Consider the following 26,274-nt stretch of genomic DNA (forward strand, 5'->3'; position numbering starts at 1 on the left):
CTTCATTGATTCCCTGTCTGCTTTTCCTGGGTTTGGAGTAAAAGTAAAAAAGATATGATAATTTATTAGTATACAGGATAAACAATATTTGCTATTTAGTGAATTGAGATCAATAGTGTACTCGGAATATCATATACAGACTGGTTTGTTTACTTTTCTGTTGAGCGTCCCTGCAGTACACACCCCATACCAGGTGGTGGCGGTAATGAGCACCTTTCGTTTTTTCCAAACCGCCCAAAAAAAGGAACTCTAACGAAAAGAAGAAGGCAGAGGCGGTGAAATTCAAAACTTTAGACGTTAGCTGTCGGTTGCAAATTCGCACATTACCTATAATAAAATGTCCCGTGAAATGTTTTACCGACGTTAACAGTTTGTAACACAGACCCACCTGGTGTAGAGGGAAGAAGTTGGTTTACATATACGGTAAGTGGCTTAATACTGGTCTGACGGCTCACGTAATGGCTTGCTGACAATAAGGCTAACAACACTAAATCGGTTTCGGCTAATGCTAGCAATATGAAAACATAATACATTGATTTATGTAAAAATAAAAATGAAGGCAGACATGGTTTTGTGATTGCATGGCGTATAACGCGTGATTCCACCGTAACGGACGCGTCCGGCGAAAGGAGTATTTTAATGTCTTTCGTGAGTGGGGTTACGTTGACAATTTAATTTGACTTGAAGCTAATCTTTGGGTGGCAAGTAGTTAATGCTTAAACAATTTTGTTCAACAAGGATTGATGTCCAACTCACAAAGCTATTCTGTTGAATAAGAATATTTTGATGAATAAAAACAGTCACCTTTCTTGTTGTATATAGTCCTTGTTTACAAACATCTTTATCTACAGGCCATTTTTGTTGCTTGTGGTGAATGCAGAGAAAAGTCCAAGTTAAATTGCAATTATGGTTGAAATATATTGCAATTTTGATCGCCTGCCTGGAGGTGATACTAATACAAAAAAAGGCACACATTCTGTTATATTTTCTCAATTTGATTGAAACTTTTATAAATGACGTTTTATTGCCAAAGACACCATTGGCAAATAAAAATCTACAGCAACTTTTTTTCCCCCCGCTTCATCATTTAATTAGACTTAAACTTTATCGATCCCTCTGTGATGACTCCCTCAGGAAAGTTGAATTTCCAGCAGCTTAAAGAGAAAGGGAGCAAACACAAACAACTATTTGTACGACAAACCTATTTTCTAGTCTCACACACCTGCAATGAAAGGGACAGTATGGCCTTATAATTTCATCACAATATTTTGTGGCACTATTTTGATAATGATCTATGTCCCTTCTTTGCAGTCTTTATAGGTAATTGAAGCAAGCATAGCCCCACAAACACAAACGCTGCTCTTGAAAAACTGGGATTTTTATCACTAAACTGAAAGTGATTGTATTTAACTATATTTTCGAATGTTGTTATTATTATTACATGGAACAAACAATGGAGAAAATAGTTTAAAAAAATCCAGAACAACGCATTAATTTTTTTGTTGAGTTTTCAAACATTAATTTGAATTTGTTGTTATGATAAACCAAAAGTTTTCTAATGATGAAATGACAAATGATACAGTAAATGCCCTCCTCTGCCTTCCAATTCCTAAATAGGTTGTCAATTAAAGGCTTTCTGGCTATTTATACATGAGCATGCCCATGGAAATCATCCAAATCTGTAAATCTAAGATCTGGTTTTGATTTACTGTTTTTGTGTAGGAGAAGATGGACCCTTTGGATCTGGGAAAAAATGTGTGAGTAAAAATCTTTGTAATATAGAGTAATCGTTTTATGGTGTTTGAGTCAATTTCAAACAGGCTTCCTATAAAGTGTGTGTTTTTATATATACTGCTCAAAAAAAATAAAGGAAACACCTGAACAAAACAGTGTAACTCCAAATCAGTCACACCTTTGTGGAATAAGTCACCGGTTGGGTAGTAAAGGAGGAAACGCACTGGACGCGCAGCAAAGTAGCTTTTCTTTTTAATCAGTCAATAAATGTACACTAGAAGCATATTACGCCCTTATTCATGTTACATGACACCTAAATTGCATTGAAGTTCTAATTTCAGATGCGTATACGCTCCTGTTTGACAGGAATAAACGGAAAAACAACATGAGGAGCCTCATTTAGACTCGTTTTAAGGACATTACATCATAGTTGGATCTGCCTGTAGTGTGTTTTTCCTCTTTAATTTTGAGTGTGGCTCCAAATCTAGACCTCCATGGGTTAATAAGATTGATTTCCATTGATAATTTATGTGATTTTATTTTCAGCACATTCAACTATGTGAAGAACAAAGTATTGAATAAGAATATTTCATTCATTCAGATCTAGGATGTGTTATTTCAGTGTTCCCTTTATAATTTTTTTTGTGCTGTACATCTATCGATCTATCAACCGTTTATTGTTACAACAAAGCTTAAATTGAACATTTTGGCATTGAAATGACTAGATTATTTACAATATGTTGTATTTCCATGAGCATTAGCCCAGCCTTAAAATGCGTCAAATGACTATTAGTAATTTGTGTTTTGTGCTGCAGTGAAGGCAGCGGATCTACCAAGCGTCGGATTTCTTCAGTGAGTATCACAAATTGTTTAGAGCAGAAAGCACCCAGAATCCTTCAGTGTTAAATGCAGTGTGGAAAAGCAGGACATTAGATGAAGTAAAGTACAAAGAAGTGTTTGTATTCATGCACCATCCTGTGTCTCATCCGTTTGTCCATCACCCATCTGGCTGTGAATCCTTTCATCTGTTTGTTTCACCTCCATCCATCCTCTTACCCATCGAACTGTCTGTCAATCATTCATCTGTTATTTTTTGTTTAAGTTTACACATTCGTCTTGGCCAATGTGTTATAAGTCAAAAGTGAACTTTTGTGTAAAAAAAAGAACAACACGTGAATTGTCTGAATAAAATTTTTCAGATTTTAAAAGCACCACGGAAATCCTCAGTGCTCCAGAACTTGGAGCAACAGAACAACGAGGTAAATGGACCCCATTGGTCCTGTTTATTCTTTGGTAATGTACGAATAAATGTTTTTAATTTAAACATCTTCAATACTGTAAAACAATGATTTTAAAAAAAATGTTGAAGGAGGGGGTTGACGCAGTTAATTGTTTCACATTAGTATTTTATTTATTTTTCCTCTCTACTAAGGTGGAAAGTGACAAACCGGTTGAAAAGAGGAATTCAAGAAGAGTCAGCTTTGCTCCTGACAATGATGTTGTCCTGTTTGCCAAGTGAGCGCAAGGATAAAACTCTCAGCTATATTTCATGTAGAAATCTTTTTCTTTTTTTTACCTAATCAACTTGTTTTTTTTTTCTTTTTTTTAAAGGGAACCCAAGAATGTTTCCTCTGCATATAATCCTCTTGAACTGCTACTGGGATCAGGTATGCATTAAGGTTATCTACATTATTCCCTCGTTTCATCTGAAGCAGACTTATAATTGTTGTTCTGTATTATATTGCAGCCGCTGGAACAACACAAAACAGGTAAAGGGAGCACTTTAGTCAAATCTAGTTCCTTTCTCTTTTTGCATTTTGCATCTGTTTGAGTTCTTCTGTTTTCTTAAATAAGGTTTCAGGTGCTGGCAACCGAAGACGAAAGCCCACAGATTATGGGTAGGAATATTATTATATTTGTTGTTAACATTTCAGATTGGAAATGTTGTTTTTATTATTGCTACTAACACAGCTCTCCGAATGTAGGTATGGAGACCCTGTTGAATGCTCCTCTACATGCTTCTCAGCAAAGAATAATGGTGAGTTTTAATGTGTGGGTGCTGGTTATTTCACCACTTTGATCGTATTTTTGTTCGTGCTCTAAAGAAATTTCCTAACCAAGCACTCAGAGGTATTCTCCTAAGTCTACCCATAGTGTACTGTAAGGTTATGTCAAATAATATCAACCAACATCGGGTCGATCATGGAGTCATTGTGCTTAGATAAGGGGCTGTATATTCATTTTTATTTTGTTTTTTTTACTTTTTATCTTTTAGAGTTGACTAGTCTAAATAGAATATCTTATCTGTGTGATTTGAGCATGTTTTATACTTTTGTTGCCACGCGTCTTTAAAGAATTTAACTGACCTCAAATGATTAATCTGCCGGGTGTGAATTGGACGTAGGTTCAGCTAAAATAAAGGCGCGGTTCGCTGAAATATGAGCTGACCCATAGCCATGATCTTATCTGTATTGTTTTTACGATTGTTTATGTCTACTGAACCCCCTTTTTCTTCAACATTTCTCCTATGGTAATATTTTCCATGAACTTTGTTGATGTAAGGTTATTTACTTTCAACAGGTCCCCCTTGACAGCGGGGTTGAGTTCGGAGAGAAAACGGTCCTGTTTTCTGCCGAGGATGCGGTCATGGACCTGACTCACAGCCACAGCATAAACCTCAACAGTGGCGCGCTGCTGCTTGGAGACCTCTCCCATGAAAACTTCGACCTTATACACTCGGGGAGAGAGGGGAACGATATTGAGGTATTCAGAGATGTGGCTTCCAGTCATTCTGTACAAGCAACAAATCCAAGTACGGAAAAGAGACCCCCTGCCCATACAAGGTCTCATTTGGATCCTGATTTTAAAAGCTTCCTCTTAAGTCTCTCCCAACCAAGCGCCGTTCTTACCGGGATGACGGCGTTGGCCGGTCCATCCTCCGATGAAGCGAAATCATCCTCGGGTAAAAGTGAAACGCGAACCTCAGATGTGGACAAAGAAAATCAGGTGCCAAACTCTCTGAGCAGCAGTCGGAAGAGCGGAGAAGCCTTTCGTGGAAGTGCTTTCCATCCAGAGGGTAATCTGAGCATGGACCTCACAGGAGTGCAGACCGGTCATATCCTGGGGGCCGCCGCAGACGACGATCCCTTTCAGTGTCTCTTTCCAACTCAAGACATGTTCGAAATGTCTAATAGAAGAGAGTCAGACAACCTCAAAGGTAAGGAATCTCAACTTGCAGCTTAAATGACCCTAACTAAGCCGGCCATTACACACCTAGACCAAAATATTAGCAACCAGTAATAATATGGCTGCCATTAAAGTAAACATGTGGGCTAACTTAGCACGATTTCAGCTCATAGTTTATTTGTTTATAGGGGTAAATGCAAAGATTGCTATATATGTCAAATAAAAAGGTGATGATATTTATATAGACTTAATGAAAGCCTATTTATAACCCCTATCCCTGGCTAGGCTTTAATGGTTAAAACATACTTTATATTTTATCAGAGTTGTATTTAGGAACATTACAGCGTACTGCAAATAACTTGAAAACATAACATCTACACATTAATTTTTTTTAAAAGTGCATTTCTGGAAGGACTGAGTTTTTTATGTAATCTTTAATTCATCATTGACTTGCTTAATAATTCAAATGATTTTTTTTTCTTTCAGCAAATAAATCTTTGGTAAATCCTTCAGTAGCTACTCCTCATGAAAGCCAAAAGGTGAGTTTCAGAGATACTATCCGAAGCTTTTAAAAGACGTACAACACGCTGGAAGTGAGGGGTTTTGGAAAACGGTCATCAAAATAATGTACTTTTGTGCTAGCATGGGTGTTTTTTTTTTTTTTGTTTTGTTTTTTTTTTCTTCAGGTTTCTTCAGTTTTAAAAAAAGACAGCAGAGAGACAACAGTTGGAAAGGGCGATGATCTGCGATTTACTGAGTTTCCTGTGAGTTTTCCCAAAACGAGCATCGGAAATCCTGAGAATCCCAGAATCCAGCCTCCATCCTCGACGCAAACGGTCGGCGCTGGCGGCTCCCTGTCGCAGCATGAACTGTGGAGGAACGATATCGATCAAGAGAACTGCCCAGCGAGAACAAGGAGAAGTTGGAGAGAACCGCTGTCTGTTATCAGTCCTGAAGGGGACATAAGCATGGAGATGACAGCAGCTCAAACGGGCCACATTATGGGAGGCGATGTGAGCATGGAGATGACTGATTTTCAAACGGGGCGCATCACTGAAATTCTGCCTCTCTGTGAAAGTCAGAAGAAAGAGGCCTTCACTTTAGAGCAGCAGAACATTGACCGGCCACAATCATCTCATGAAGGTACAAAAAAAAAAAACAGCATTATTATTATTTCTCTCTCAAGAGCATAACAGAGTAAAATGTAAGGGGGAAAGATCATTAATTTATCAAAAGTGACTAAAGTTTATCCCTTTGTTTTGGACCAATCAGGTGGAGATGAGGCAAGGCCCAGTAGGAAATGCTTACAACATGACAAGCTTGACTAAAAGTACTGTTTTGTCGTGGTGTAACTGTTTAACAATCTTTAGGCAGTAATTAGATGGGAAATGGACAGAGAGAGAAACAGGGGTGCTTGCAGCAAAGGGGCCAATGATGGGAATCCTAGAGGACTCCTAATACACTCCATGTTTTGAGTACCGGCTCTACTGCAACCCTATGCACCACAAATATATAGCATGATCAAAAAATAAATAAATAAAATTAAAACAGAAAAAGGACAAGTATTCAATCTGCTGCTTAAATAATAAAATATTGCTTATGTTAATGTTGCATTTTACCATTTATTTTCATGTTGTCATATAGAATTTAGCTTAAAATAACTGTAGAATAAGCAACTAAATTTAGCGTTGTAGGCATTTATTATTAAAAACATTAATTATGCTATTCTACTCTTTGAATGAGTGTCATGAGTATAATATGGTGATATTACCGGGTTTATTAGACCAGCTTTCTGCTCAGTGGAGCTTGCACAGAGCATTGAAGTTTCATTTTAACAACAAATGGTGATGGATGGTGCCTCTTTGGTTTGCACACTATGACTATTTGGGTTTTTCGAGTCAGGAAATAATATTTATCCAAACAGCCGATTTCACCCTTTTCTAATTGATGCAAAAAGGTTAGAAGCCCTGGTTCAGCCTGACAGCTGACAGTGTACAGCAACAGGTTGGGGAGGGGTGGTGCTGACCTACTTGGAACTCCATACAACCAGGAAACCTAATTTTCAATCAATACTTGCTCAGTCGTCTAATTTTTTAATCTAAACAATCATTCCTTTTATTAAGTGACAGTAAATGTTTGCATTTTGGACACGGTAATGTTTAAAACTTAAAAATATCTTGGTGTTGGTAATTGACCCATGGTTGGTTGAGAGTAGAATTATCTAAGTTTTTGAATCTTAGAATAATTTTAAGTTGCACTAATCTTGCATTATGAGTCATTTTTGAGTATCTCATTGATCTTGCAAATAAATAAACACATTATTATGTCATTTAAAATCTCCCATTGTAAATTTAATTAAAAAAAGGCTACAACTGATCAGATTTATTTTACAAATTCAAATATTTTTCCTCCTGCAGGTATGGAAACCTCCAAAACGAGTGTCGGAAATCCTGAGAATCCCAGAATCCAGCCTCCATCCTCGACGCAAACGGTCGGCGCTGGCGGCTCCCTGTCGCAGCATGAACTGTGGAGGAACGATATCGATCAAGAGAACTGCCCAGCGAGAACAAGGAGAAGTTGGAGAGAACCGCTGTCTGTTATCAGTCCTGAAGGGGACATAAGCATGGAGATGACAGCAGCTCAAACGGGCCACATTATGGGAGGCGATGTGAGCATGGAGATGACTGATTTTCAAACGGGGCGCATCACTGAAATTCTGCCTCTCTGTGAAAGTCACAAGAAAGAGGCCTTCACTTTAGAGCAGCAGAACATTGACCGGCCACAATCATCTCATACAGGTACAAAAAAAAAAAAAACACCAGCATTATTATTATTTCTCTCTGAAGAGCATAACAGAGTAAAATGAAAGGGGGAAGTTTATCCCTTTGTTTTGGACCAGTCAGGTGGAGATGAGGCTAGGCCCAGTAGGAAATGCTTACAACATGACAAGCTTGACTAAAAGTACTGTTTTGTCGTGGTGTAACTGTTTAACAATATTTAGGCAGTAATTAGATAGGAAATGGACAGAGAGAAACGGGGGTGCTTGCAGCAAAGGGGCCAATGATGGGAATCCTAGAGGACTCCTAATAAACTCCATGTTTTGAGTACCGGCTCTACTGCAACCCTATGCACCACAAATATATAGCATGATCAATAAATAAAATAAAAACAAAAAAATAACAATTATTCAATCTGCTGCTTAAATAATAAAATATTGCTTATGATAATGTTGCATTTTACCATTTATTTTCATCTTGACATATAGAATTTAGCTTAAAATGTACTGTAGAATAAGCAACTAAATTTAGCGTTGTAGGCATTTATTATTAAAAAGATAAATTATGCCATTCTACTCTTTGGATGAGTGTCATGAGTATAATATGGTGATATTACTGGGTTTATTAGACAAGCTTTCTGCTCAGTGGAGCTTGCACAGAGCATTGTAGTTTAATTTTAACAGCAACAAATGGTGATGGATGGTGCCTGTTTGGTTTGCACACTATGACTATTGGGGTTTTTTGAAGCCAGGAAATAATATTTATCCAAACAGCCAATTTCACCCTTTTTTAATTGATGCAAAAGGGTTAGAAGCTCTGGTTTAGCTTGCCAGCTGACAGTGTACAGCAACAGGTTGGGGAGGGGTGGTGCTGACCTACTTGGAACTCCATACAACCAGGAAACCTCATGTCCAATCAATACTTGCTCAGTCGTCTCATTTTTTTTAATCTAAACTATCATTCTTTTTATTAAGTGACATTAAATGTTTGCATTTTGGACACGGTAATGTTTAAAACTACAAAATATCTTGGTGCTGATAATTGACCCATTGTTAGTTAAGAGTAGAATTATCTAAGTTTTTGAATCTTAGAATAATTTTAAGTTGCACTAATCTTGCATTATGAGTCGTTTTTGAGTATCTCATTGATCTTGCAAATAAATAAACACATTATTATGTAATTTAAAATCTCCCGTTGTAAATTTAATTAAAAAAAAGCTACAACTGATCAGATTTATTTTACTAATTCAAATATTTTTCCTCCTCCAGGTATGGAAACCTCCAAAACGAACGGTGTAAATCCTGAGAATCCCAGAATCCAGCCTCCATCCTCGACACAAACGGTCGGCGATGGCGGCTCCCTGTCGCAGCATGAACTGTGGAGGAACGATATCGATCAAGAGAACTGCCCAGCGAGAACAAGGAGAAGTTGGAGAGAACCGCTGTCTGTTATCAGTCCTGAAGGGGACATAAGCATGGAGATGACAGCAGCTCAAACGGGCCACATTATGGGAGGCGATGTGAGCATGGAGATGACTGATTTTCAAACGGGGCGCATCACTGAAATTCTGCCTCTCTGTGAAAGTCAGAAGAAAGAGGCCTTCACTTTAGAGCAGCAGAACATTGGCCGGCCACAATCATCTCATACAGGTACAAAAGAAACCACCAGCATTATTATTATTTCTCTCTGAAGAGCATAGCAGAGTAAAATGTAAGAGGGAAAGATCATTGATTTATCAAAAGTGACTAAAGTTTATCCCTTTGTTTTGGATCAATCAGGTGGAGATGAGGCTAGGCCCAGTAGGAAATGCTTACAACATGACAAGCTTGACTAAAAGTACTGTTTTGTCGTGGTGTAACTGTTTAACAATGTTTAGGCAGTAATTAGATAGGAAATGGACAGAGAGAGAAATGGGGGTGCTTGCATCAAAGGGGCCAATGATGGGAATCCTAGAGGACCCCTAATAAACTCCATGTTTTGAGTACCGGCTCTACTGCAACCCTATGCACCACAAATATATAGTATGATCAATAAATAAATAAAATTAAAACAAAAACAACAATTATTCAATCTGCTGCTTAAATAATAAAATATTGGTTATGATAATGTTGCATTTTACCATTTATTTTCATCTTGACAAAGAATTTAGCTTAAAATATACTGTAGAATAAGCAACTAAATTTAGCATTGTAGGCATTAATTATTAAAAAGATAAATTATGTCATTCTACTCTTTGAATGAGTGTCATGAGTATAATGTGGTGATATTACCGGGTTTATTAGACAAGCTTTCTGCTCAGTGGAGCTTGCACAGAGCATTGTAGTTTAATTTTAACAACAAATGGTGATGGATGGTGCCTCTCTGGTTTGCACACTATAACTATTTGGGTTTTTCGAGCCAGGAAATAATATTTATCCAAATAGCTGATTTCACCCTTTTCTAATTAATTCAAAAAGGTTGGAAGCTCTGGTTCAGCCTGCCAGCTGACAGTGTACAGCAACAGGTTGGGGAGGGGTGGTGCTGACCTACTTGGAACTCCATACAACCAGGAAACCTAATTTTCAATCAATACTTGCTCAGTTTTCTAATTTCTTTAATCTAAATAATCGTTTTTTTTATTTTTTATTAAGTGACATTAAATGTTTGCATTTTGGACACGGTAATATTTAAAACTACAAAATATCTTGGTACTGATAATTGACCCATTGTTGGTTGAGAGTAGAATCATCTAAGTTTTTGAATCTTAGAATCATTTTAAGTTGCACTAATCTTGCATTATAAGTCGTTTTTGAGTATTTAATTGCACTTGCAAATAAATAAACACATTATTATGTAATTTAAAATCTCCAATTGTAAATTTAATAACAAAAAAGGCTACAGCTGATCAGGTTTATTTTACTAATTCAGATATTTTTCCTCCTCCAGGTATGGAAACGTCCAAAACGAGCGGCGGAAATCCTGAAAATCCCAGATTCCAGCCTCCATCCTCGACGCAAACGGTCGGCGCTGGCGGCTCCCTGTCGCAGCATGAACTGTGGAGGAACGATATCGATCAAGAGAACTGCCCAGCGAGAACAAGGAGAAGTTGGAGAGAACCGCTGTCTGTTATCAGTCCTGAAGGGGACATAAGCATGGAGATGACAGCAGCTCAAACGGGCCACATTATGGGAGGCGATGTGAGCATGGAGATGACTGATTTTCAAACGGGGCGCATCACTGAAATTCTGCCTCTCTGTGAAAGTCAGAAGAAAGAGGCCTTCACGTTAGAGCAGCAGAACATTGACCGGCCACAATCATCTCATGCAGGTACAAAAAAAACAACACCATTGGTTGGTTCAGAGTAGAATTATCTAAGTTTTTGAATCTTGCAATAATTTTAAGTTGCACTAATCTTGCATTATGAGTCGTTTTTGAGTATTTAATTGCACTTGCAAATAAATAAACATATGTAATTTAAAATCTCCCAATGTAAGTTTAATAGGAAAAAGGTTACAGCTGATCAGATTTATTTTACTAATTAAAATATTTTTCCATCTCCAGGTATGGAAACCTCATCAAAGCTGTCTTTGAACATAAGGCATCAGGTGAGATTAATTATAACTTGCTATTAGTTTTCCCCCCCCCCTAAATCCCTGAAGTAAAGTGTGTGACAAACATTTTAAAATCTCACTAATTTCCAACACGGAAACAACGCAAGGGGGCAAAAAAGTATTTTCTTGAGACGTATCTTAAATACTGTATTTTTCAGACTATAAGGCGCACTTAGCATCTTTAAATCTCAAAACTTGATGGTGCGCCTTCTAATCCGATGCACCTTTATATATGATTATATTTGCGCTTACTGACTGATTTTATATGATACAATGCGCTCAAAAATCAGTTAAAATGTGTAAGTAAGACTTCGGTTAGCAAAGCCGCTCCACTCATTGGATATTAGGAGCATTACGGTACACTTTGTCACTACCTGAAAGGACCCCTGAGCTGTCTACAAGACTGCCTGCCTGTAATGTCAAAACTAGAAGTGCATTGATGTATGGCAGCCCGCGCCTGGAGTACACGCTAGAAACAATAAACCTAGTAAGTTAATTCAATATAGAAGTTACCTTTATTTTGGCTTTATGTTTAAAAACAGGGCAGTGTAGTTCAACTACTCTGTCCTCCTGACAGAGACGGATAGACAGCTGTGGACGTGAAGGGGCGGAGTGATATTACACACTTGGGAAGAATATTTAAAGCCCCTTTTTTTTATCCGGTGTGCTTTACGGTGCGAAAAATACGGTATTGACTTTATTAAAGTGCATTAAACTTGATGTTCACTCTTCTAAAGAAGATGTGTCTTTGCAAGAAAAGTTAAAAACAGGGTTTTGACTACCTCACCTTATTGTAAGGTGAAGATGAGGACGATTCTGCCCTGAACTTTGTCTTGTAATTTTTCCCATTTCCCAAACTTTCACGCTCCTGAATATTTCTATTTTTCTTTTTTTTCTTTTTTTTCTCTTTTTTTTTCTTTTTTCCTTTTTTTCCTTTTCTTTTCTTTTTTCCCTAGAATATTTCTATTTTTCCTTTTTTTTTCTTCTTCTTTTTCTTTTCCTTTTTTTTCTTTTCTTTCTTTTTTTTTCCTTTTTTTCCCTTTTTTTTCTTTCTTTTTTTTCCCTAGAATATTTCTATTTTTCAACATAATTGAAATGTTAAACAATGTGTTTTTGAGACGATGACTTCACAGACCCTACTTTATGCTGTCTGGTTTTTGTGTCTCATTTGTGTGTATATATACATACATATCTTTTTTTCTTTTTTTTCACAGTTAAATTAATAGAGATTTTTTATTTTTATTTTTTTTTTACAAATATTGTGTGATTAGAGCGTTAGCCATACTGCCAGTCTGTAATTGAAATGCACCACTTCTAATTGTAAAATACTTTAACACTAGAACTAGAAATAATATTGCCCTCTTACGCTGACATCACGTCTCCACAGGACAAAGTTGTACCTGCAGATGGCTCCAGAGAAAAGACTTCAGCCTGTTTGGACGTGACAAAGAGTCGTGGTGTCTACATCACCGCTAACGTCAAACCGGACTCCCACCCAAACGTGAACGTGTCACCCACGTGTGGGGAGAAAACTGTGAGGTTCACTGCAGACGACGCCGCAATGGATATCACTGAGTGCGTCAACATGAGTATGGCCACTGGTCTAGGATCAGATTGCATCACTTCCGTCACAGAAAAAGATCAACATGGCCTCTTGACACGTCTCTCATCGAGAAACGACTGCAACGCTGGTCCTGTGTGTGCAAGAATGACCGCCGTTACTGCAGAGCCGCCTGCTGGATTTTCAATTTACCAGGAAGATGACATGGATATTACTCAAGCTCAGACGGGCTGCGTTTTGGGAGCGGAAGCGAGCGTGAATGTGACCGGAGTTCAGACTGGCCGAATGGAAGAAGCGCCACATAAACAGGAGCCTCCTCAGGCGGTTTTACTCTCCGGAGGATCAAATTCTGCAGGTATATGGCATATTTCATGATTATTATGTGACCAGAGCTACTAAAAAAAAAAACAAGGGTCCTTATGTAGAAAGTTAAACACTTGTTCCAAAATCCCTCTGCTTTGGAAGGGTTGCTTATCTCATGAGATAAAATGACAGATGAATGTGAACACTGAAAGTGTTAATGTTGCAATAATTTTCTTAAACCGGAAGTTTTCTTAATAATATTCTGTTTTTCCTGTTTATGTACAGATTCTTTAATGACGACAGTCCAAAGAAATCAGGTGAGATTAAACGCCTGATCATAGCCACACTAATAAGCCTTTCACTGAGAGTCAAACTACGTCTATGATGTAATTACCCAGTTTATAAAAATTTAATAGTTTTCATCTTCTCTCCTCAGGTGGAGTTTGACTCTAAATATGACTGCAGAGACGGAGCAGTGAGATTTCCTGCTTCTGGGGGCTGCATGGATGCTACTCAGTATGACACAGTGGACATGACCTGTGATTTATCACTTCGATCACTGCCAAATGTGGTTTTCTCTTCAAACGGAGAGAAAACCGTAAGATTCAGTGCAAACGACGCCGACATAGATGTGACCAAAAGCCACACCGTCCGCATTGTAAAGGGTTTACCTCTGAAATGTTCCTCAAATGCTGTTCCACCTGCCGATGGTGAGAAAAATTTGGGATTCGACGCATTGGATGTGACCGCAAGCCAAGGAGTAAATTTTGTAAAAAGTTTACCTCTGAAATGTTCCTCAAATGCTTTCTTACCTGCTGGTGGGGAGAAAACCGTGAGGTTCCATGCAACCGATGCAGAAATGGATATGACCAAAAGCCACACAGTAGCTCTGCAATCTTTCCCAAATGGAGAGAAACTGGTGCTGTCCAGTGCAAAGGATGATGTGACGACACATCGCACCGTTGAGATTTCCACTGATTTGCAATCGCGCCAAAACGAGAACATGGAGCGTAATTCCAGTCTGCTTGCATGTCAAAAGGGGGACTTATTACCTGCTGATGAGGAGAGGACTGTATGGTCTGACGGTAACGAGGTAGAAATGGATGTGACCAGATGCCGCACGATGATTCTTGAAAATTCAACTGTGGTGCCAGACCAGCTTTTCAACGAGCCACCGTCTGAAGAGGAGAATCAGGCATGGCTTCCAACAAATGGTGCTACTCTGGACGTGACCCGAAGCTCCACTCTAAGAAGAGTCACTGGTTTCGACCAAAAACCGGACCAGATTATCGACTCGCTGTCCGCTAACCCAGAGAGGATGAACTACACCCTTGTGGATGAGACAGAAAGTGAGACCAAAAGCATCCTGAAGAATGCTAAACGAGCATCTCAATCCAATGAGTTTTTGCTCGCGCCTGCCGACAAAGCAGCTAAACTCACAACAAATGACGCGACTGTGGACACGACCCACTGCCGTAGTGTAAATACCGTCGATAATCAACTAGTAGATCCTGTTCTGTCGGACCAAAACACGAGCGTTGCCCTTCCTATGAAAGACTCAGCCAGTGGGAAATTGGGACTGGATTCAAATCAATCTTCATCGGCACAGTCGGAGCATTCCACTTCAAACGACTTCCTGTTTCAGCCGAGCGGTGCCGAGGTCAATCCTCAAAGAGATGTCGATGCTAAAAGGGAATCTCCAAGCTGGGTTTCAGATGATGTGGTCAAGACGATGAATAAAACCCACACCGAGGAAACCAATGCAAGTATGGACATGAGTGAGGAACGTTTGGGATCAAGCAAGCAAGACCCTCTTTCAAAAGGTTTCAAGGAACCCGGTTTGACTTTACAGAGCCGCGGAGCACTCGGGTCACACGTGTCTGTACCAGAGAACAAAGAGAATCAGCCTGAAGAAGAAGAAGAAACACATGCTGTATCACAGAAGATGGAAAGCTCGCCCAGTACTGCTGATCAAAACGCCGACGGGCCGTCGAGACGCAGGAGTTTGGCCAATCTCACGTCGAGGGTTAAGCGTCTGAGCCAGCTGATAAAGGCGGCTCCTGCCACGGACGACTGCACAGCTCCTTTGCCTCGTCCGGACTCCGATTTGGACAAAAGCCCAGAACGTAAAACCCCATCGGCAGCAGAGCCAGAGCTCGAAATGAGTCCAGGAAATAATACCAACGACGGAGATGCTCAAAATCTTACAGAAGCAGGACACCCCTCTGTCGCGACCAGCTCGAAGACTAAACGGCTGATGTCGAGACTTACCATAGGAGGTTTCAAACCCAAACTCCCGAAAAGAAACGACGCGGACGAGTCGGCGAAGGCGTCCTTTGAAGGAGACCCCGCCAAAACGCCCGCGGTCGACGTCACCCAGCGGCTGAGCCGATTTGACCAAACCGGTAACATTCAAGACGAAGAGCTGGTCGACTTCGAAGATCTTTCAGAATCTGTAAATGTCACCGTTGAAAAGGAGGGTCCTTCCGATGAGTTCGACGTGTCTGAGCCGTTAGAGGACGGCGTTTTTGTTGAAGATGTCACGATCGGCCGCAGCCAGAGTCAAAAGAGGCCGGCGGGGGGAAACGATTGGGAGGAAAGGAAGAGACTGAAGACGGACGCAGAGTTTTTTGGAACGGTAGGTCCGAATTGAGTGGAAATTGTATCCTGTATATTCTTGAAACCACCAAAGGGCCTCTTAAGTGATAACCTGACGCCGCCAGATAGATTTGCTTCGCATATCCATCTGGAAACCTTCCGTTGAAGTAATTTTGGGAAGGGGCGAAAATGCCGGTTAGCTGATTGGCCTATGTTGGTGATAGACGGGCCAAATAAACCAATCAGATCAACGAAGCATATGACGTACTCGTCAACATGCTTCGTCGTCGCTCTGTTACGAGCGACGGCGAAAACACAACCACAAGCCAAGCTACTCTTGTTGCTGCAGGTAAAGGCTCGTTAGCTCAGCAGAGAAAGACTCTGTAATTCCGATAAAACTTGCTCGACAGCCATGCTAACGCTAGTTTCATCGGCTGAAGCCGCCATGTTCTTTAGACTGAACTGTCGCGCTTCTCGCTGCGTCACACCTCAACCCGCCTCAAAGCCAACGCTGATTGGACGTTCGTTTGGTGAACGGCTCCAAATTTTCTTTAACGGAACGTAGCCAGACTGATCTGCGAGTGAAACCTTGAAAGCTCGCGAGATCAGGATGGTCTCACGAGGCTACTTAAGTGAGCCTTTCAGAGACGATCTCAGCTAGGGCTGGACGATATAGAAAAAAAGCTTATCGATTTAAAAAAAAAAATGCATATTGATCGATATCGATAGTTATTGAAAATATTTAAAACCATATTTTATGTGCAGCTCTGCCTGGACATTTTATGATATTGTTAAATGATTTAATTGTAATAAAGAACACAAAACACAGAATTCCAATTAAATCTTTATTTAATCAACTTTTTTACCCATAACAGAATTTTTTTTTAAAGAAAAATAACTTAAGAGACCTGAGTTATGGTATTAAATGCTGACAAAGAATAAACTAAAGTGACCAGAAAAGTGACCAAAATAAATATACAAAATAAATGAATAAAATAGCCTATTTAGGTGGGAATAGTACACTAGTTACTTCTCAGGTTTGATAATTGAGAGGCTGACGCAGGGCTGAGGTCTGAGGTTGTGGCGTGGGAAGACGCAGATTACGATTGGTCGAGAGGAAGTAGTGACTCTAGCATCAACTAATATGATAGGCTGAAAGGAAGGAAGGAAAACTGTTTATATATGGAACTTTTATCAACCCTGTTTTTTCCTATTGCACCACACGTCTATCGATCGATATATATTGTTATTGAATTATCGTCCAGCCCTAATCTCAGCTTCTTATTTTTAAACCCTCTTTAATCAAAAAAATAGAGTGAGTTATTGGTAGAACACCTTGCCACCAGAGTAAAATAGGTCACCTGTCCTGCAAAGGCAACAAAGCTGTAGTATGAGCTCACAGGAAGCTGTTTACTGTTGGGCCGTTTGTAGAACTCAGATTTTTCAGTCCAGAAGTAAATTTAATTTATGCATTCCCAAAACAAACGCTTGCCTTAAGAAGTATCAGTAACTTTAACAATATTATTACAAGTTATAATAAATAGCCTTGTGTTTTTTTTATATTCCATAGGTTAATTCATAAAAATGTAAATTTAAAACCTCCACTAGTCAATCAGTCCTTCTTCCTGGTAGGACTGGGCGATAAATCGATTTAATCGATTAATTCGAATTTACAATTCTTTAAGATTTCATTTTTGGAAAATCTGGATTTTATTTTGCCAATACACTCATTGGGTTTCCATAAAGAGAACAGCGTGTGATGCTGAATATATGTTTAGGCAAATGTATTGTCAAAATATTGTTAAGTGGAAACTTTTTTTTACCATAATACGAGGTACTTCATTTACTTATTTCCTTTTTTTTTAACTTAGTTTAATGTTCACAAGTGCAGTGAAGCCTGTTCTTAGCTCAATGTGTAATACAACTAGCAGCAAATGTTTATGAAACAATGAAAATGTTATATTTTCATTGTTTATAATGGCACGGCTGCCATCTTGTTTTACAAGCATGTTTCACAGCTTGTTTTTAGTTGCACTTTGAATTCAGGTCAACTCCCTGACAAAATGCTTGACATAAAAAGCAAGGTTTTAAAATAATTTCTTTTTATAAAACAAAAAGGAGGAAAAAAATCGATTAATCGGATTTGGTATGATAAAATCTGAGATTTAATTTTTAATCAATATCGGCCAGCCCTACTTCCTGGTGCTTCAAAACATGAACCTGAGAACGACCCGATTAACTGAATCCAAAACGTTTCTGAAATGATGTCGACTAAAAGTGGTAACTTGGTGCATGTACGGCAAGTAAACCCTTCTAAAAATTAATAAAAAAAACCCCGAAAACAACATTGAGGTTAATCACAAATAGGTTTTTTTGGAAATGCCAGCGTGTTATTGGCAATTTGACTTTGTAATATCACAAAAACACTCCCACTCACTTCCCTTCCTGTTTACCTCCTCTGCAGACCTTGCAGCCTGATGTTGACGGTGAAAGCAGCGTGGCTACAGACGGCTCGCAGCCCGTCGACTCCTCTCACAGAAGTGAAACGGCCAGCAGATGTCACACTGCGTCCGAGTCGAGTAAGACGGCGTAGTTTTAAACGAAGGCGTTAATATCTGTACCCGTCTGCTCATCCTCACCTCCTGTCTTGATGTTTTCCAGCTTGTAAAAACAGCCTGTTTGAATCCCAGCTGGAAGACTGCGTCAGTGATGGACTAAAAGTAGGTTTTGTTTTTAAACCAACTTTTTTTTTTAATTATTATTATTATTATTATGTTTGTTTTTTCCCCATCTAACATACGTCTCTCACCGTTTTTGATCATTATTGACAACAGAAACTCGAAGATGGCACAATTACAGTTTTGGAGTTCTTCAATCTCTTCAGCATTGATTTTGTCATCAATAATCCTCGGCAGAGTGTCGTTTCTGGCAGAGTATGGTTCTTTTTTTTTTTATTATTTGTATAATTATATTACATAAACTCTCCTCTTTGCAAAAAATAAAAAGCTCAGCCAAATTGTGCTTTGATTAATTTGTGTGTGTTTTTGCAGCTTTTGGCCAACGAGGATGTGACGCCACTGGATTTGCTGAAAGATAAATATATAAGCCGTCCTAAACAGCAGGTCTACGAGACAGACGCCAAGACCCTCACGGGAAAAATAGAAGGGTGTGTACACTTTTTTTTAAAAAAGAATTTGCCTATAAAATCCCTTTGTCATTTCGCCTTTCCTGGTTTTCTTTGTAAAAATTCTGATTTTAAAATGATGAATGTGTCGTTAGGCAGATTTAAAGATACAACTCTTGCTGCCGTTCTGCAAATGTGGATGTGCGATATCTCAAATATTTTGTATTTGTCCGTTTTTTCCAGGCTGAAGCATCGGAAGCAGGATTTAAACAAACCCCTAAAGACTCTAAATAGGCCTTTGTGGGAAGAAGTGAAGAACTTCACAGAGGAAGAGGTATTAAAGGATACAGCTTTTTTCTTTCATGCATCTAAAACCCAACAGGGAACGTCCACAATGCAAATCTTACATTAATTTCACCACAAAGCAACTTAGGCTCATTTGTTTCCTGCTTATACCATCAGCTGAAGTCCTTTGGCGCTAAGCTAAAGGAGCAAAACAACTTCTTCAGGAAACAAAGCAGAGTCCAGACTCATGAAATGAAGGAGGTTCTCTATTCAAGTCTTGTTCCCGCTAATCTGGTGAGACATTTTACAAATGAATGTTGAGCTTCGCTGGTTAATATTGTCAATTCAGAAAAAGCATTGTTTTTTTTTTTTTATTTAATGTTTGTTTTTTTTCCAGGAGGAAAAGCAGAAGGTGTTGGAAAAAATAAATCAGGCAGATGAGATGATCCAAACGCTGGACAGCTGTATCGCTGAAGTAGAAGCAGGTAGGTCTGTAGTGGAGGACGTAACTTGTGTGAGGTGAAGGCTAAAAGAAAATGCTTACTTAATGCTACAGTCCCATAAAATCATGAGCATTTTCCTCTCCATGCAGAACTTAACGCAATTGAGGAAAAGGGCTCTGAAGACAAGCCAGGTCTAAGATCACTGCAGAAAGGTAATTTGGGACGTGAATCATGACTACTTTGGTTTTTTTAAACTTATTTTAACTAAATAATGACGTTTTGTGTTTATAGAAATGTCAAAGGTTACAGAAGCATTGGCTGACCGTGAGAGGTGAGCCGAGGTTATGCTCCTGTTTTTCACGCAGCTTCATAAGAATAAACATTTGCACTAATTCTCAGGCTTAAGGTGCATGATTTAGTACAACCTACAAATATTTTCTTTGTTGCTTTCAGACAAATATGTGAACTGGATTTGGAGAAAAAGAAGAATTCAAGTGATGCAGTAAGACTGAGCGCAGAAGCGAGGGACCTGCAGAGCCACCTTGACACGCTCTATATGTCGGTTCATTTTCACAGTCGTTCTTATTTTGTTTGTTTGTTTTTTGTACAAGAATGTTGAAGATTCATCTGCTTTATTTAATTAGGTTGACTGAATGGAGGCTTGAAGAGCAGGACAACTCTTCAGTCTTCTCATTCCTCAATGGGACCTTCTTCCTGCTGTTGGAGTATGAAAAGACCAGTGGTGAGATTTCTGGCTTATTTCTTGTAATTTTGAAGCACAAATACAATAGTTTATTACTATAAGTGGTCTTTAAAGGCCGTCATCATGCTCCATTTTCAGATCAGGCGTTCTCCACAGTTTAGAAAAGTTTTTCTCTGCGCAATGGTTAAAATTACTTTATTGCGATCATCGAGTGTAAATTTTCATGGCAAGATTGAGCCGCTGTAAATTTCCCAGCACCTAAAGAGCAATGTAAATATTTTTGAGATGCTCTGACTATGTAGCTGCGACTGGTCAGGTGATTTTTATAGTCAATATATAAGCTTTTGTTTTTGGGATTGTCACATTTTTATTATACAAATTTTTATGCCTTAAGCACAAAAGAGCATCTTTTATTTCAGGTTTATTTTGTGTCAGATTTTTCCGTGGTGTTCCTTTTGGCCGCTGGGATGTTCTGTTTTTTTTTTTTTTTTAAGGTCCAGTGTTAATCACGATAGAGCTCTAATGTGGCAATATTGTAATTTGTGAAAAGCTTCTATGTGCAGCTGTGGTTAAAAAAATGGCTAAAATGTAACATTTTAAATTCATTTTTATTTTGCTATCAATTTTTCAAACAAAAAAATAACTGACGCGTTAATTTGAGATATACCAATGCAACTTTAGGCACTGTGTGGATTAAAACATTTGTTTTTTAAGGTTATTTGAACATATCGTGATATATATCGTGTATCGTGATATGGCCTAAAGATATTGTGATATTAGATTTTTGTGGGTGTAATGTTGCGATATTAGATCGCCCACCCCTAGATGAGAATGGGTGAAGGAATTAGAAAGTGGATAATTTGGTATTTCTGGCACGGCTCAGCAGATCGTTATCGCTGGATCTCTTTGCATCATATTACAAGTAACTGTAATTACAAGTAATCCAGCAACACGTCATTTCCATGCCAGCGACGCGCCGGCGGCCTGAAACGGTGTCGCTCACACTTTTATATTCACTTTCACAGCGGTTTGCCATTTGATACCTTGTCAACAGTAGGAGCTTAGATTACATGAAAATGACCCGCTCCACACTCCCTGCAAAAGGAAACGGGCGAAAACAATCGCCGTTTATTCTCCCTCCAACAAGCAAAAGGTTATTTCACCAGGAGATCGTAGCTGTCATAAAGGTTTCCAGTTTGAAACTCCCATCGTGAGAGCAAGCAGAGGCATTTGTGAGTTAAGAACAAGAAAAATAAATGTGCCTAGACTTTTATCTGTACTTGTGATTTAGTTTACTGAACCAAGCTGAGTGTTTTTCAAGGCTCAGGAAACCCTGCAGTGTTTAGAGTTAATTAGACGATTCAAGTGATTAGTTGAATAGCCTACTAGTATACTTTTTCACGATATTCTAATATTTTGAGATAGGATATTTGGGTTTCTTAAGCTGTAAGCCATAATCAGCGATATTAAAGCAATAAAAGGCTTGCGATATTTCAGTTGATTTGTAATGAATCCAGAATGTATGTAAAATGTATTTCATGTTTTTTAATTGCATTACAGAAAATAAAGAACTTTATCACAATATTCTAATTTTCTGAGACAGTCCTGTGTAAAGGGAAATAGATTCACATGTTCCATTTTTTCCTAATACTCTGCAGCCATATTTCTAGACATTTTTTAGCCTTATCCCGTTATCTTTAAGTTGGATCTGGTTGTCCAGCTATGATTTGTTTAGCCGTTCCTAAAACCTTCTGACTATTTATCCAATTTTTCTGTCTTGTGGTCTTCCATCTGTCCTTTTAAACATTCATCCATCTGTTTTTTTTTTAGTCCATTTATCAATTTGTTCATCAGTGTTAGTCTATTTGCTCCTTCTTCCAGTTATCCGTCTGTCCGTCCGTCCTTTCATTTCTCTTCCTTCTGAAGTGTTCTGTGATCCTTAAAGGCTACGTTTACATTGCAGCCTGAAGTGACCCATTACGATTTTTTTTTTTTGCCCATATGTGACCTGGATCTGATCTTTTTATGACAGTCTGAACAACACAGATCTGATTTTTTCAAATGCGACCTGTGTCTGTACGGCCGGGTCGCATTTATCTGACCTGTACGTCACCGATGCTCGACAAAAGTCACTATTCTGCGTCCTGCTATGCAGAAGCGGTAAGAAAGACGACACCCATAGCGGACAACAATGAGGAGAGCAGTCAATGGGGGGAAAGCTCCGGTTAGAAAATCAATTAATGAAAATGAAAAATGCGCGCCAGCATTATAATCCATGTTTACTTCCGCAAACACTGAGGACTCTTTGCTACGTGTGACGTCATTGCGTCTTCGAGTGCACATGCGGGACACTTAGGCTGAATGCATTCAGTTCACACAGGAGATCACATACAAGTCGCATATATTTGGAAATGTGAATGAACACGCAAAAAAATCCGATTTCACAAAAAAAAATCGGAATTGAGCATTAAGACCTGCAGTGTGAACGTAGCCTTAGTCTCTCCTGCATCAGCCTTACCTCTGGTTTTAATCACATCTTTTTATGTCCCTAACTAAAAAAAAAAATATTGGCATGATGGAAAGCTTTATCATTCTTTTATTAAGTTATTCTTATTTTAAAAAATGTATTAGGAAGCTTTGAATTATATTGAAATGTTTTCTTTTTTTAAGGAAATGACGGCGACAGCAAACCTGAGAAGAGATTGACAAACATCGGCTTCGAATTTAATCTCAACGGTGAGAAAACAATCTGCCACGTTGAAGCATAAATTTGATCTTGCTCTGCCGTATTTGTTGCTAAATGAGTGTTTTGTTTCTTCCTATCAGAGGAAATGTCCCACTGCTATGCTCGCCTTGTCCATAATCTGGTCTCCCAGTACATTCAGGGGGAGTCCGGCTGGTTGGAGAAATACCCCACCAGTGGAGACGTTCCACAGGTCGGTGTGAAATCACACTTTTTCATTTGAGACCATTGCAACTAAGATATTTTATCTTGTTTTTGTTGCAATTCCAACGAATTCAACCTGTTCCAGATACTCTTTAAACAAATTGGTAAAAGCTGTGATAATTATGCTTTAGCTGACGCGCGTCTGATTGAAGCAGGAACCTGTCTTTCATCACCCATGCAATGCTTTCATATATTCCTTGGTCAGCTGGTTTAAACTACAGGCCGGAGGGTTTTCTCTGTTTCCTTCAGCTTCTCCATGACGTCAGCCTGGTGGTGAGCCGCTGCCGCCTGCTGGGGGAGGAGGTGCGTCTGCTGAAGACGTGGGGAAGTCTTCGCTTCGACATCCTCGACATGAGCTGCTCAGGGACCCAGTAAGGACTCTGCTCCACTGAGCACTGATATTTCCCTCTTTCATCACATATTCCTGCAGCTATTTAACCCGTAACAGCTACATGGCTATAGGTTTTAGGGTTTTTTTTTTTTCTTCTGGCTTTGGTATCAGCAGAACTGTAGATTGTTGACTACAGGAAAAACACGTCTTATCAAAGAAGGCAAATGTCCGGTTTTACTTTGTGCCGGGTTTTCTGTGTGCTTTTTTAGCTTTGCTAAATACAGCTTGGTTCCTAACAAGTCTGGAAAAGTGTTAAATTTGATTCAAATGTTTTTCTACTCTGCATGAAAAAAGAAAATGGAGACTAGTTAAATTGTTATACTTCCAGGATTTATTCCCTGCTCTCCTTCCTTCCATCCTCATTATTTTGTCATTTTTGTCACATGTCCTCCCTTCTTTGTTTACTCTTGTGTCCCTCCTTCTTTCCTTCCTTTCTTTGCATCCTTCCTTGCTCCTCGTATTCTTCCATTGTTTCCTTCCCTACTGTCCTTTCACTTATTTCCTTTATTCCTTGTATACTTACCGTTTCCCTCTAGGTGTGCTCCTGTTCTTCCCTACTTGCGTCTTGAGTTTATTTCCCTTTGCCCTCCTTTTCTTCTTGCTGTCGTTCCTCGTGTCTTATCTTAAAACGGACATAAAGGACTGGGAACTCTAGGCCAGGAGTCCTTCACCCCCCCTAAGATCCATTTTTGCCTTTTTAAAAGTCACAAAGAAAATATGTTTCTTTGAAATAAAAGAGCTTTAGTGGTTTTTGATCATACCTAATTTATAAAATGTGGTTATATTTTTAATTTAAAGAACTATTTTATTTTTTCTTTTAGATTTCTCTTCAAAACGGTCCCCATAAAGTTCATATTTTGCAGCAAATTGGCAAAGAAAAGAATATTCCTTACACCACTGGTGTCACTCTGGAAATGTTTGAAGGAAAATGCCTGGAAAAAAAACACCTTTACATTTAAAAAAGCTGCTCCATTGTTTTGTTTTTTGTTTCTTCTTTTTTTAATAGTGTCCTGTCTAGCAATGTGGCAATAAGAATTGTTGTCTTGATGCCAAAAAGAGCCCAACAGGTTTTACTTTCACAAGCGGAGCCTTACCGCATTCGCCATAGTGCTCCGCTTGATTTACACATGCAAGAAGCTTTATTAATAATGCAGGGAAAATGTGATAATATATGGACACTAAAACAAGAAGGTAGAAGAGAAGAGAGAAAAAATGAAAGGAGAAAAGGGAGAGAACGATACATCCTCAGTGAGCTTCTTCACCTGCAAAGAGAGATGTAATAAGAACGCTGCTCCATTCTTTAGCATTTTTGGCCAAAGTTATTAAGAGCCACATGTGGCTCCTGAAGCCTAAGTTTGCAAACCTCTGGTCAAGAATTAATGTGAAAATTATTCTTTTTTTCCAAATCTGAATAAAGAAAAAATTTAAAATGTGGAAAGAAAATTTTAAGAAAAATGAAAAGTGACTTTTAAAAATGTTTAGTTCACTTTTTCATCTCAAATCCTTCCATCTGATTTTCTGTCATCCATCCGTGTCCGTTTGTCATCTTCAGTCTGTTTCTGTAGCTTCCATGTTTTGAGCCTTAAATAAATATTAACTTTATTTAATCCTGAGCTTTTGTCTTTAAAATCGAACTGAGAACCTTTGGAGATTTCAGTCTGGAAAAGAAACCCTGACTGTGTCCTTGCTTTTCTTCCAGCGTGCACGTGGTGTTCAGCAGCCTCAAGGCGTCTTCCAAGTTTGAGGTGGTCTTTGCTGCCCAGTTGATCAACAAGCTCTGCGTCTTCCACGTGCAAAGCTTTAAAAACGTCTTTGGAAACACAACGTAAGTGGAGCAGAGATGGAGATCAGCAGGTCTGAATGAGATATTGTCTATAAATATCAATAGGAAAGGAAACATTTCTCCGTTCCACGGCTGAACAACTGGCTTTAAAGACATTTGCTGTCATAAATGTACCACTGTAATATCTTATGATCGCAGTCAGAACCAACTAACAATATGTAATAATTCTGATTTGCTTGCAGGATCCAACAAATCGAAGAAATTGTGGCTTCGCTGAGTCCAGGAAGGGACCTGTTTACGCGGATCATCAAGAAGCTTCATGCAACGCTACTTTCTTAGCAGCATTACGTCCAAGATCACATCTACGCCCTAATTATTTGTAATCAAACATTGTACTTATTGATAATAAAAGCTTAAATATTTTCTCAAGCATTTCTGTTTCTTTTTTTCCATTTTTTTTTTTTTTGTCCTACCAAGTTAAAAATCTATTTAGCTTCTTTCCTTTTCAGGTGCACCAGCAGCAAAAAGCTAATTTTACAACATGAAGGGGGGGGGGATGCTGCACAGTTATTAAAACTAATTTATCCGCGAGAAATTATGTGCAACTGGGTGCCGATTTTTAGAATGTATATGAGTTTTAAAGATGTACAGAAATAATTGTGCATGACAATTATGTACAAGAATGAAAGAGACGTGAAAAACACACAGCAGGGATGTAAACGCTGACTGTTGGGAGTCGTAGTGGTTCTAAAGTCTGACGGCTGCTGGGAGGAAGGATCTGCGATGACTCCTTTTGTCGCTGAAGAAGCTCTTCTGCTTTGCTTCATCAGGGTGCTTGCACAAGTCTTG

At 38.8% G+C, this 26,274-nt stretch overlaps 2 protein-coding genes across 2 annotated transcripts; both read left to right on the top strand.

Moving 5' to 3' along the window:
• Window positions 1-255: 255 nt before the first annotated feature.
• LOC105935411 lies at window positions 256-19,836 on the top strand. The gene is made up of 27 exons (XM_036147590.1): window positions 256-423; window positions 1,723-1,757; window positions 2,550-2,586; window positions 2,934-2,993; window positions 3,167-3,249; window positions 3,346-3,401; window positions 3,482-3,503; window positions 3,589-3,632; window positions 3,720-3,772; window positions 4,315-4,951; window positions 5,407-5,459; window positions 5,607-6,063; window positions 7,338-7,718; window positions 8,966-9,346; window positions 10,623-11,003; window positions 11,238-11,281; window positions 12,675-13,203; window positions 13,437-13,468; window positions 13,588-15,789; window positions 18,214-18,328; window positions 18,411-18,469; window positions 18,584-18,682; window positions 18,800-18,915; window positions 19,117-19,207; window positions 19,336-19,452; window positions 19,556-19,643; window positions 19,751-19,836. Exons 2-27 carry the CDS (start codon window positions 1,729-1,731, stop codon window positions 19,834-19,836), a joined length of 6,252 nt encoding a protein of 2,083 aa, XP_036003483.1. The 5' UTR covers window positions 256-423; window positions 1,723-1,728.
• A 1-nt stretch (window position 19,837) lies between these two features.
• Window positions 19,838-25,857, top strand: LOC118566135 (kinetochore scaffold 1-like). Its single transcript, XM_036147231.1, has 8 exons — window positions 19,838-19,932; window positions 20,055-20,159; window positions 20,246-20,343; window positions 22,975-23,040; window positions 23,131-23,240; window positions 23,501-23,622; window positions 25,342-25,467; window positions 25,668-25,857. The coding sequence occupies exons 1-8, from the start codon at window positions 19,895-19,897 to the stop codon at window positions 25,762-25,764; spliced, it is 762 nt and encodes a 253-aa protein (XP_036003124.1). The 5' UTR covers window positions 19,838-19,894; the 3' UTR covers window positions 25,765-25,857.
• Window positions 25,858-26,274: the final 417 nt, after the last annotated feature.

This window comes from Fundulus heteroclitus, chromosome 15 (assembly GCF_011125445.2).
Source record: "Fundulus heteroclitus isolate FHET01 chromosome 15, MU-UCD_Fhet_4.1, whole genome shotgun sequence".
Taxonomy (NCBI): domain Eukaryota; kingdom Metazoa; phylum Chordata; class Actinopteri; order Cyprinodontiformes; family Fundulidae; genus Fundulus; species Fundulus heteroclitus.

What these genes read in the sequence shown, in the direction of transcription:
- LOC105935411 (XM_036147590.1), top strand. Translation starts at nt 1,729, where the DNA reads ATGGACCCTTTGGATCTGGGAAAAAATGT. An exon ending in TGAACTGCTACTGGGATCAG is followed by an intron (nt 3,402 to 3,481) that starts GTATGCATTAAG and finishes ATTATATTGCAG; the next exon opens with CCGCTGGAACAACACAAAAC. An exon ending in TATCGCTGAAGTAGAAGCAG is followed by an intron (nt 19,644 to 19,750) that starts GTAGGTCTGTAG and finishes CTCTCCATGCAG; the next exon opens with AACTTAACGCAATTGAGGAA.
- LOC118566135 (XM_036147231.1), top strand. Translation starts at nt 19,895, where the DNA reads ATGTCAAAGGTTACAGAAGCATTGGCTGACCGTGAGAG. An exon ending in CTTCGAATTTAATCTCAACG is followed by an intron (nt 23,041 to 23,130) that starts GTGAGAAAACAA and finishes TCTTCCTATCAG; the next exon opens with AGGAAATGTCCCACTGCTAT. An exon ending in AACGTCTTTGGAAACACAAC is followed by an intron (nt 25,468 to 25,667) that starts GTAAGTGGAGCA and finishes ATTTGCTTGCAG; the next exon opens with GATCCAACAAATCGAAGAAA.